This window comes from Miscanthus floridulus, chromosome 2, assembly GCF_019320115.1.
Source record: "Miscanthus floridulus cultivar M001 chromosome 2, ASM1932011v1, whole genome shotgun sequence".
In the NCBI taxonomy this organism is placed as follows: domain Eukaryota; kingdom Viridiplantae; phylum Streptophyta; class Magnoliopsida; order Poales; family Poaceae; genus Miscanthus; species Miscanthus floridulus.
Genome location: NC_089581.1, coordinates 7361418 through 7374004, shown reverse-complemented (window position 1 = coordinate 7374004; position 12587 = coordinate 7361418). Strand labels below are relative to the sequence as shown.

Sequence of the window (12587 nt, the reverse complement as noted above, 5' to 3'; positions counted from 1 at the left end):
TGAATTTAAGATACGTTTATATATGAAATTTGGAAAGCAGTGGAATGTCAAATTCCAAGCTAAGCAACCTAATTTATTAAGTAGTAATATTATGCACCATAAGTATTGTTATGCCTTTATTATACATTTAATTAAGTTTATTTAAAATTGTTTGAATTTCATTCTCTCTTCAAAACGGAGAAGGGAGTATATCCTCCTTCGGAAGACCCAATCTACAGGATTTTCCGACCTTCTCCGGTTTTCCTGCGCAAAGCCCCCCGCGCGGAAGCTAACGCCGGGTTCCGGGCTTCCGGCTGTGCCCTTTCTCGGAGGAGCCCCGCCATCCTGGGGAACTCTTCGTCCTCTTGCGTTTTCGCCTTTCCCAAAACCCTAAACCACACACGCCCCCAACCCCCCCTCCCTCGAAGCGGCGAAGGCGGCGGTGTCAGTGCCGGCATGGGCGCCCTGTCGGCTTCGACTTCGTCGGTGAACTGGCTAGTCGAGGACGACATCCTCCTCAAGAACGCCGTCGAGGTAACCCCCGCCTTCCCCCCTGTACCCCCAACCGGACTTCTTGGAGTTCCTACTGTTCGTCTCGACGCGTCAATTGATAGGTCCAATGTTGTTCTTGGGCTATTGCCGCTGAAGCGTGACGGATTCCGAGGGATTTGTGCTTACCGGAATACCGGGTAGTCAGAATTGATCCTCTTCATATACGCAGAGAAAAGAACTTAAATCCCTCCGTCTTTGGTAAATTGCTTAACTATATTCTGATGATGGAGTTATTCACCTGGTGGTTTTAGCAGCTTTGCAATTATTTGGCCCTGGGGTCCTGAATTTGTTTGCATTTATCAGTTGAGATGATTTGCGATTCTGGTAATTCTCTTGGTAGGCTAGGGAATCAAAATATTCAAATGGGAAAGAAGTATGTTTTCTTAGAAACCTAGCAGTCGGATGGCATGGCTCGTGAAGGTCCTAAATTTCTCTGTGCATTTCCCAGTTGAGATTAATTGCGATTCTGGTAATTCTCCTGCAGGCTAGGGAATCAAACTATTGAAATGGGAAAAAAGTATGCTTTTTTGGAAACCTAGCAATTAGATGGCGTGGCTCATGAGGGTCGTACATTTCTTTGTGCATTTCTCAGTTGAGATTAATTGCAATTCTGGTAATTTTCTAGGTAGGCTAGGGAATCAAAATCTTGAAAAATGAAAAAAAGGTCTGTTTTCTTAGTAATTTAGGGATGGTGTGGCTCGTGAGGGTGCTTGCTACCCTAAACTGTGGCGAATCCAATAATATTCGATTGAATTACTTTAGCTGTGAAGTTGTTTCTCTATACTGAGTGCCACTTGCAAAATTGTTGAACTGATGGTAGCAGCCAGTGTTCTCAGTTTTATTAAGTTTTGAGGTAATGTCCTGCACTATGTACTTATGTAGGAGTGAATCAGCAGCCTAATCTAATCAAAATGGTTGCTTTCCCTAATTCACATACTCTATCATGTTATTATGAACTATAGCTTATTTCCGTTATCCCTGTATTTTATTCTAAGCATTTTTCCCTCAAAATATATTATGAGCAACTCTTGTTATTTAATCTCTAGGTTAGCATATTGATCTAGCAGTAGTCCTAATAAGTGGGCTTATGATTTTGTGAAGCCAACATAGTACGAAACCACAAAGAGTACAAGGCTGCTCCAAACTTGGATCTACATGACTTCACTACTAATTATTTTCTTTTTTTGTGCCAAGTCCTAACTGCTCCTTGTGATACTTGCAGGCTGGTGCCTCATTGGAGTCCTTAGCCAAAGGAGCTGTATGTTTTTCCCGTAAATTCACTCTACAAGAAATACAGGACCGCTGGAATTCATTGCTATATGACCCAGAGATCTCAACACAAGCAGCTTCTCGGATGGCTGAGTATGAGAATGAACTTTTCACTTCCGATCCAGCCAAGGCACATAAACTTTTCAACTCAAAAGCAAAGGATTTTTCATTTCAGAAACGGAAAATAGACAGTGTAAAGAATCTATATTATGCGATGAGAAAGAGAGTACACAATGATCCATGTAACAGTGGTGACCTTGGATTTCTTGTTGCCCCCTGTTCATGTATGGCAACTGGTAGTGACTGTGTCTGTGGAGGCCTACCTAACAGTATTGAACCAGAGCTGAATTCAGTGAGCCGCTATGGGCAAGTGGGTTCAAGCTACAATGGTGGACATGCATATTCTGAAATGAATGGACAATCTTTTCATACGAAGCATACTGAGAGCATGTCAAGAGATGGGGGTGGCACCAATAATGTTGTGTATGGCTACTCAGATGTAGGCCAACTATACGAACATCATGCCTATGCAGCAAATAATCATGGGAATAGTGAAGGGAACAATGTTTCTCTAAAGAGTATCGCAGATTTTCAGGATTCTATGCAGTTTCAGCAGTTGGACAACAATCAATGTGGTAATGGAGTGGTAGACTCAAAGGCTTTGGTGATCCCTAACCATTTCAGTGGAAGTGTGCAGGAACCTATGCCTCTCCAAGTGATTGGTCAACCTGAGGGTTCTGAAGCACCAGGTGGTGCAATCTGGAGTGGGGTTCAGCGAAGAGACAAGCTCACTCTTGCTGATGATAAGAATGTAAAGTCAGAAAACAGGGACCCTCTCACATTCGAAGCAAATTTAGATGGTGGGATGTCTGGTTTAGATCACGCTGGAGATTTTATGGACTTCCCATTTTTCAGTAATAGTGAAGACTTTGATATCCTGAATAGTGAAATTTTTTTGAATTCTCCAAGTGAGGGAAACCAGGAGGATTTAGACGATCCTGCCTTCAAAGTTGTTCATGGGGTTAGAACAACAACAACCATGCAAAATCTGGTGCATCCCGATGAAGCCAATATGTCCTGTGATCAAATAGATCTTGGCGATGTAAAAAATAATGTAGATGCTTCTGGTATAATCTTAGTTCCTACTCCCTTACTAGTGCCCTGTCCTGGCCTGTATGTGGAGTGCAAATTGAACACAGAAGATCCTGAAATTCCTTGCAATGATGATGTTTCTACACCAACAGAGTATCCTCTTGAATGCTGTACTTCTACCTTTGGGCAGAAATCTGAGAATACTATCTATTCAGCCTCCCCTGCAACCAGCCCTCCATCAAATGCTGAACAGCCCAAAACAAAGGACTTGGCCATAATAATAAAGAGTGAAGATATGGCAAATGTTCAACCTTCGTTACATACAATTAAGATGAACCCATCCACTTCAGAACAAAAAGAAGATTCAGTGGCTCATGACGAAGGTAGTGTCCTAGGAGCTAAACCGTTAGAAGGTGCTTCAACAACTGGAGCCCTTTTGACTGGTAACATTGACACAAATGATGCAAACACATGCATGCTAGCTTTGCCCTCTTTCAGTGCTGCTGGATTTGGTGAAGGATCACCTTGTAGTTTAGGACCACACGAGAGCTTTGATAACTCTCATGGTTTGACTTTGCAAAATTCAGTTCAAGCTCCTGATCAGATGCAACACAACTCACTTGATGGTCAACCAGAATTAGGTGACAAGGCTGCTCTACAGAACTGTATGCCATCAAATGCGCTGACAGATTTGGGTATTCAGAACACTATTGCAAATGAGGGAACACCAGCTCAAGCAGAAGAATGCCTTGACTATGAAAAAGATGTTCCAAACTACTATGATCTAGAAGCTTTGGTAAATATCTTTTAGCTCAGCTACCTGGATCTCTTTACTATGATGTTTCTGACTTGTCCCATATCATGTTCAATGCAGATTCTTGACCAGGATCTCATCCCGTGGGATCAAGACTCTGATTTGATGCATCCTGAAGGTAAATGTTTATGCATTACACATTTTGATTGCTGATCATTATATCAAATTAATCAAATACCATGTATAGATGCAGCTCATTCTTTGTTTTTAAGTTTAGCATCAGTGTCACACAATGTTCAAAAAGGCGCTAGGCGCTAGGTGCTAGGCAGGCGCTAAGCCACCGATTAGTGCCTAGGACGTCTAAACGTAGATTAAACGCGATTAAGCGTTTACACACTAGCTACATATCAAGAGATTTATAGTTGCATAAATGTGGCAAAATAAATAGAAAAGGAAGGGCAATGCCATAACAATGCACTGAGCCCACTAGGGGAGGAAGCCCACTAGCCCATCTAAACACCATAACACCCAATGATGCCCTACCACCACCAAGACAATCCTCATTCTCATGCAGCTGCGCGGCCTCTCCTCCACCTGTGCGCCTCCATCTGTCTCTCCACCTCTCCATGGCGCACCACCTCTTCTCCTGCACTCACCCTAGCGGCTCCTCCATGCGCCCCATCTCTACTCCACCAGTGCACACCTTGTCCTCTCCCCCTTTCATGTCACCCCTACTTCGGCTGCACACATGGCCCTTTGGAGAAATCGAGCAAAAGGGAATAAATCGGGGATTTTTAACTTTTTGCCATCCTTACGGATGGCACTTCTTTGTTTGCCAGTTTTATGCGCGCTCCTACATAATTGTCATCACAAACGGTGAAACTCATACGCTTTTGCCACTTTCACTGATGTGGCACGCCAGGTGGGCATGCCAGCGTGGCAGCGAGCCTGGAAGCCCTCACTTAGCACGGGAAATGACCTATTTACCGATGCTGTTGCTCTCCCTCTACTCTCTAACCTGACGTGTGGGCCCCACATGTCAGCTTCATCCTCAACCTCCAGTCATCACCACACAGCGAGGGGAGGGGAGGAGCTCGTGAAAACTGCATGCCGCCGATCGGCCAGCTCGAGGTGCTTCGATTCGATCCATGTTAATCTCGGCCGCCCATCTTATCTTGAGACAACGGCAACCAATAACTTGCGGGTTCGCGCAGCCCGCAACAGGTCGGCCGGGCATGCATGAGCGGCGACTACCGTCTTGACGCTCGCGCGAGCTGGCCTGGGAGTGAGTTGGCCGTGTCAGACCCGGCCGACGTACACCGAACTGACCGAAGCAGCTAGCCCAACCCCCGGCTGTTAGATCGGCTACCCAAACGACGCCAATGCAAACAAGTAGCTAGACAGCTAGCTCGTTCGATCCCTGGCTTGCCGCAGCGCACCTGCATCTTCTTCGAGGTTCGACTCGCGCGGCGCACCGCTGGCTGGCTGCCCGTCTATAAAAGGAGGCACCGCAACACCGTTTGGCCCATATCTATCACTTCGATCCATCGCTTCTTCCACAACACGAACATGTACGTACGTAGCTAGCTAGCTCGCAGAGCATCTATCGCCAAATAAACCAGAGAGTAGTAGTGCTAGCAGGCCGATCGCTAGCTCCACCGAGACGACCATGATGAAGCAGCAGCTTGCCAAGCTAGCAGGCGTGGTGGCGTTGATGGCACTGCTAGCTCTGCTGGAGCCGGCCGCCGCCGCCGGCGTCAAGTTCACCACCAACGACCTCAACTCCGAGGCGTCGCTGTGGGGGCTTTACCAGCGGTGGGGTGCACGCTACAATGTAGAACGCGACCCCATGGAGAAGCTCCGCCGATTCGACACGTTCAAGGAGACGGCGCACCGCGTCGCCTCTCGTGCTGGAGTCGCAGGCCACGCTCCTGGTCTGAACGCCTTCGCCGACTTGAGCTCGCTTGATTCGCAGGCTCAGACGCACTCCAGGCCAGGCTGCGGAGGCATAGGAGGCTAGGCTGCGGCCGGGACTCCACACGAGCTCCCTCCCCCCTCCCTTCGCTGCGTGGTGATGGCCGGAGGTTGAAGATGAAGCTGACATATGGGACCCACACGTCACATAGTAGAGGGAGAGAAGCACCATGGGTAAATAGGTTATTTCCCATGCCAAGTTAGGACTCCCAGACTCGCTGTCACGCTGGCATGTCCACCTGGCGTGCCACATCAGCGAAAGTGGCAAAAGCGTATGAGTTTCACTGTTTGTGATGGCAATTATGTAGGAGCGCGCATAAAACTGGCAAACGGAGGAGTGCCATCCGTAAGGATGGCAAAAAGTTAAAAATCCCAATAAATCGAGCAGAGGGTGAGCGATTTCGACACCACGAGGTAGGCATAGATGGAATCACAATACAACAAACCATTTTACCATCATATAATCTCGTCTCTTTTCTTCCTTTCTTCACAATCCATGGGTTCTGACAGTTCATGCCACGTTTAATGGACACCTATGGCCTAGGGGACACTGACACGCTAGGTCTCCGCCTAGTGCTTAAGCATGCCTAAGCACGTCTTAACGACGTTTTTTCAACACTGGTGTCACAGAGTTAGCTGAAGTATTGTGCTGTATAGTCTCAAGTCATTAAAGGAAAGATTCATCATCTATGGGGCATTGGTTGGCTGAGGGTTTAAGGAGTAAACATTCATATAGTGGATTGTTCTTATAATAGTGTAAGAGTGGGTGTAGTTACGATGGACTCACCATGCTACATATATGTTATCATTTTCCTCTTAATGAAAATTTTAATGCGAACAATATTGATCTGGCATTGATCAGTGAAGCAGAGTGTATTCTTATTTTCTTTCTTTTGAAATCTTCAGTTACCAGATTTCATCACCCGGAAAGCAGGAAGGCATTGATTAGATTGGAGCAAGGTGCTCGGTCTTATATAAACAGAGCTATCATGTCGCATGGTGCTTTTGCAGTTATTTATGGATTGCACTTGAAATGCTACATAAAGGATCCTGAGGTCAGCTATGTTTTCAGCTAGATCAGTTATAGGATGTAAGTGAGGGGTGACAACTAAGACTAAGAGTGCACAATTTTCATATCTATATCTTGTGCCAGATAGTTGCAGTGGATTATTGACACCCAGTCCCTTAGAGATACAGATAAACAACTTTGGTTTTTAGAACTTGAGATGTATCTGGCAATTTCTGAATATAGCACCCAGGGTCATCATTTTATTTCCATTTTGGGATTTCATGTTCTGATCTGAGACATATCCTAATTAGGAACTGGAATATTCAACCATCTTGTTTCTGTACATGTATGGAGTATGCAGTGAATATTTGTGTAATATGTTGCTACCATATTCTGATTTTTTTCTTTGTTCAAGCAGGTTACTCTTGGAAGAGAGACAGAAGATGTCAAAGTTGACATTGATTTGGGAAAAGAAGGGAGGGCAAATAAGATATCTCGCCGACAGGTAATTCCTTGAATAGTCCACTGTGTGTTAAGAAATGCCACTTACGTAATTACATTTCCTTAGGAAATGGCTAGTGCCTAATAATAGGGGACTTGATTGCTTGACTATTTTTTTTTGTAAGAAGGTAAGAAACATAGATGTGCTGTAGGAGGTTAAAATTTATTATCCCTTGTTTTTCATTTGCACATCATTTCCACCATTGCATTGTCCTAATTGTGGATTGTAAGGCAAAAATATTATTTCTGTACCTCTGGTGGATTTTTATCAGATTGGCAGCCACAGTTGGCCTGTGCACCTTGATGGCTTTGATTGATATTGGTACTATGTGTGTCACATTTTAGCATGCAAGCTGTGATGTCTGCTTGAATTAGCAAAGCAGTCAACTTTATCCAGGAGGCAATACTTGACTCTGGAAAGACTGGCCAAGTGGCAGTCGATGAATTGTGTTTCATTCGTCTAAGTTCCTTTTTGTTCAACATCATGTACTTGTGTTGCTAATGTAACAAAATATTTCCAGCTGGGTAAATAGACCACAAGTTTGTTTCGGAAATTAGAATCGCTGAAAGTGTATCATTCAATGCTCATATTGCCACTTAATAACTTTTGCAATATACTACTGTTGGTAATGTCGTTCTGAACCATTTTTAAAAGCAATTAAGTGGCAGTTCTCCCGTTTTGCACTGTGGCTCCCAGTTGGTGATTCCCCTTTAGTATGCACATTGCCCTACAAGACGATATAGAATTCCTTGTTTTGCTAAGTCTGTTTATTTTCTGTTGTGGGGCATTTTTTTGTATCATTATATTTAACCCACGTATTCTGACAATCAGGCGGTTATCAAGATGGATGAATCTGGCTCTTTTCATATTAAGAACATTGGAAAATGTCCAATCTTTGTTAATAGCAAGGAAATACCAAGCTGCAAACGCATCAACTTAAGCTCTGACGCATTAATCGAGGTACTGATACTTCCCCATTCTACTGTTTGTAATTGATACCTTCACTTTTGAATGAATCTGTAACTTGGTGGTTAATCGATGCACAATTTTTGTAACTTTACCTGTGATCCTGTCATATTCATATCATCTCGTGATACAAGTATAGATAATCAATATTTGAAAGCTGTTAGCCTGTTATTCTTGGTAACTACAGTTGTGCTGGTTTGCTATATTTGGAAAAAAAAACAGTCCATTCCCTTGTTATTTGACTGAGATATCACTGATGCATTTCATTGATTACCTTCATGCTGTACTAATTTAGCTACCTTTTTCCCCTTTCAGATAAAGGACATGAGGTTTATTTTTCATGTAAACCAAGGCGCTGTGAGGCAGTACATTGATCGTAACCTGAAGCCAGAACGCTAGTTTCCTCTGGGTTTCCAGTCAGCACTTAGTGAGTGGCTGCCTCATTTAACAACAGCAGCAGTAGCAGTAAATTTGAGTAAGCACTACTCATTTAGGATTTTCCTTCATGTGATGTTATAAGTTAGGCTCACTTGGCTCCGTTCTGTAAATGGTTGTAGTTTGTTGTGTTTTCTGTCTGTTTGGCGGGCATAAATCACGCATATCCTGCACATTTGCTTCAGTTTGTACCGACACCCAGGAATAATTTCATTTGTATACTGGCACCCTGGTTTGTGGTGACTGCCAAGAGGCAACCGATGCAAGAAAGTGCCGAAAAGAATCAAAAGAAGGGAAGATTCTAGGGTAGAACAGGACGAAGGTGCACTTCTGCAAGAAACCATTGGGTTCTTGCGACGTTATAAGCATACTTTATTGATTTATTTATGCCCGTGATGATCTTGAAGCACGAACTCTGATGAATCAGCTCTTGAGTCTTGACGATGGGTTTACACATTAGCAGATGTTGGAAAAGCAATGCGTGTAGTGGGTAGTGGAGTTTTTACCTAAAAAGGAACTTTTGCTGACACAGTTTTGCTTCGGCATATGCGCTGCCGCTGTATGTATATATTCCCCATTTCCATGGGCTTTGCATGCTCGGCGTGACGTGACGCCTGCCCATAACGATGTTCGCCGTGGTAACTGATGTGAAATAAAATCCTGTGAACATTTTCCTCCACCACCAACGATTGCCGATTGGTCTATCAGCGCTTTGTTGAGCGACGTTTGCGATCTACACACAGCTTGACATCTTTTGCTTTGTCATCTCATGTGTTTCTGATGGTGAGTGTTTGATGGTGAAACGTCTAATCTAATGCCTCTCAGGAGTGTTCGTCTTTCATTAGACACTAACCACTCGAAGGAGAACATCAAATTATGTAATTCCGTCGGACACACCCTAGGGGAGAACCCGAAAATCCACATTTTTCATCAGGATCACGAATGAGAGAATAAAACTATATCATTCTTAACCATTTCTTATGTCACTTTACATATACATCAGAGTATAACATTTATTATTATAACAGCGAAATGTAATCATATTATTAGTTATGAACAATTCAATGTAATAGCGGAATATAAACATGTGATCAGAATTACAGCGGAAATAATTATCTATTCATGACATGGTGAAACATTGATATGTAAACTATGACAACAGATTAAAAAACTTTCCTTTATAAAATATTTGATGAGAGTTATAAATAAAAACTATGATTGCAGTGTAAAGGAAATCCTCTCCGAGCCCACCAGGAGGAATCCACACACGAGTCCGCTCTAGCATCCACATGTCACCTACAATAGGGGAAATAAAACCCTGAGTACTCAATTGTACTCAGGAAGACTTAACCGCCGATTCTTGTCCAAAGGTGGAAAGAACCTCATGGGGGTACGGGCAATGGGCTCCTCATAGATCTGGCAGAGGTACCGCAAGGCTTTGCGGGCCACAACCTGGTAGGTGTCGATAAAGCTAAACCCGGTTGCGGTCACACTCTAGGCTTCAGTGAGGTCGGGGAACTCTTCACTCTTTCCGATGTAGACGATAACCTCACACCGCTCGGTGCCATGCTCCTCATACTCACAGCCCTCGTACTCGGGACGATCTTTGACTCCGAGCTTTTGTAGGGTGGCATGCAGGATTCTGGGAAAACCCTCAACGTTCAGACAGTAACTACTAACCCAGACTCCTGCCATTTCTGACGGTGGTTGTGAGGAAGGCTGAGCGAAAAGCTGGCTCAAAGAAAAAGCTAAGCGAGCTAAAGTCCACAGAGTGGTGGTACCGTTGGCTAAGTCAGGCTCTGCTTATAAAGGCGGAGCGTTCAGTGGTCCTGGCGCGGTCCACCAGGGTTCCCACGAGGGATCACTACGATGAATCGACCAAATTCCGCGCGTTCGAGGCTAGCGACGTGCGATACCATTACTGACTAGTACGACTGCAGGGCAAGGGTCCGACAAGAGCGTAGAAAAGGGGTACAGGGAGACGTGGGTCACAACAAGCGTGAACCATGGGCGAACACGGAGCACGAAGCCACAATGTAGACCTAACTCTGGAACAGGAACGAATCAACAGTGCACAATACGACACGCGTGACACCTATGGATGACGTATCTGCAAGTAATACGAGCGCTATAATGCACAAACAGGATATGCATGAATGCATGTCCTATACGTTCTTTCACTGTTGACAACATATAGGGCAACCATTCTCAGATTTTTGGCACAATGTTATCTCCCTGTAGCTAGTCGATACTATCGGACGATGCTCGAGTCAGTGTACCTGCAGAAAATTTGATTAAGCCTACCTAAGTCAGCAGAGTGCCATCTATCCTAGATACATAACCATAGTAATAGGGCTACTTATATAACTTCGTAGTTGAATGCCCTAACTTTTTGCAACAATAGGTTGTCAAATTTTAGTTTAGAAAAGGTTTTCGAAGCTTTATTTTCTCATTTATGCTCTGATACCACCTGTGGCAGAACCGCCTAATCTTATGTCTCCTAGAAGTGCTCGTCTTCCATTAGACACTAAGCACTCAAAGGAGAACACCAAATTACGTAATTCCGTCGGGCACACCCCAGGGGAGAATCCAAAAATTCACATTTTTCATCAGGATCACAAATGAGAGAATAAAACTTACATCATTCTTAACCATTTCTTACATAACTTTACATGTACATCAGAGTATAACATTTATTATTATAACAGTGAAATGTAATCATATTATCAGAGTTATGAACAATTCAATGTAACAGCGGAATATAAACATGTGATCAGAATTACAATGGAAATAATTATCTATTCATGGCATGGTGAAATATTGATATGTAAACTATGACAACAGATTAGAAAACTTTCCTTTATAAAAAATTTGATGAGAGTTATAAATAAAAACTATGATCACAACGTAAAGGAAATCATCTCTGAGCCCACCAGGAGGAATCCACACACAAGAGTCAGCTCTAGCATCCATATGTCACCTGCAACAGGGGGAATAAAAACCTGAGTACTCAATTATACTCAGCAAGACTTAACCGACAGGAGGAAAGAAAAGACTCCAAGGATATGCAAGGCTATCTGACTTATGGGTTTATTGCATTTGCAGGAAGCATTACTAAGCATGTGTCCTTATAATCGATTTTTATTAACAACTGCATTGGTTCATTAACTAACCATTCTATGTAAGCACATGTACTACTTTCAAGCAGGTGGTAAGCAATCAGATTTCCTTTTCTTTCCATCTTTCATCTTTCAGTTATTACTACGGTGCTAGAGTTAAGACAAGTCGTACCGACTCGGCGGTGATTCGGGAACCAATGTCCCTAGCTGGGTACCCCAAAAACACATGCCCCGCTTGTACCCCGAGCATAAGAAGGACCAACCCACCACCCTCCTGTCCTGGGATCCTAGGTCCCCGTCTAAACTGGGACTCCAAGCCCCCGCCCCTGGGTCCCGGACTCAGTGCGGTGCAAGGACCTCCTCCACCAAAACAAAACCCTGACAGTCGGTCCGGAAAGAGCCGAAACCCACGATAAGAGAGCAGCAAGTCTTCCAATCACCCATACATAAGTATGTGCTTGGGATAATAAATCTGTGACTTGCCTAGCGTCTTATGCAACGGCCGGTCCTTAACCGACACAGACAGGGAAAGTAGTGTAACCAAGCCATGCCCCGCGTCCACGGCGACACAATCTCTTACACCCACAAATACCCAAACCATATCCCTACCCGGTCACCATTTTTCCTTTCCACCATTTATATTTTCCAAGTGATAATAATACAATAATATATTTTCTATCTCTCGCGAGTGACAGGTAATCACACGACTTCTACCGGAGTCCTATAGCATAGCAATTGTGACAGAACTGCCCAAAATAGCATACTTACGGAGACGCTCGTCTTCCACCAGACACTAAGCACCCCGAAAGCAGGCTACAACGGACGGTATCCGTCGGACACACCTCGAGGGAGAACCCGAAAGATCCACATTTTTCCCAAGGATCCAATAATAAGAACGAGGTACAACACAAGTCCATTTCATACATTAGAGTTTCT

General features: G+C 44.0%; 1 protein-coding gene across 2 annotated transcripts; it reads left to right on the top strand.

The window, feature by feature from the left end:
* The first annotated feature begins 225 nt into the window (after window positions 1–225).
* Window positions 226–9144, top strand: LOC136537805 (uncharacterized). Of its 2 annotated transcripts, XM_066529769.1 has the most exons (7): window positions 226–513; window positions 1754–3688; window positions 3767–3824; window positions 6527–6675; window positions 7048–7134; window positions 7963–8091; window positions 8413–9144. In XM_066529769.1, the coding sequence occupies exons 1-7, from the start codon at window positions 436–438 to the stop codon at window positions 8494–8496; spliced, it is 2520 nt and encodes an 839-aa protein (XP_066385866.1). In that variant the 5' UTR covers window positions 226–435; the 3' UTR covers window positions 8497–9144. The 2 variants fall into 2 exon arrangements, with proteins under 2 accessions (XP_066385866.1, XP_066385867.1); XM_066529770.1 differs by lacking the exons at window positions 7963–8091; window positions 8413–9144 and having other exon boundaries at window positions 6527–6710.
* Window positions 9145–12587: the final 3443 nt, after the last annotated feature.

Coding starts and splice junctions, on each gene's coding strand:
- LOC136537805 (XM_066529769.1), top strand. CDS start 436: ATGGGCGCCCTGTCGGCTTCGACTTCGTCGGTGAACTGGCTAGTCGAG. Junction 514..1,753: donor TCCTCAAGAACGCCGTCGAG/GTAACCCCCGCC, acceptor TGATACTTGCAG/GCTGGTGCCTCATTGGAGTC. Junction 3,689..3,766: donor ACTATGATCTAGAAGCTTTG/GTAAATATCTTT, acceptor TGTTCAATGCAG/ATTCTTGACCAGGATCTCAT.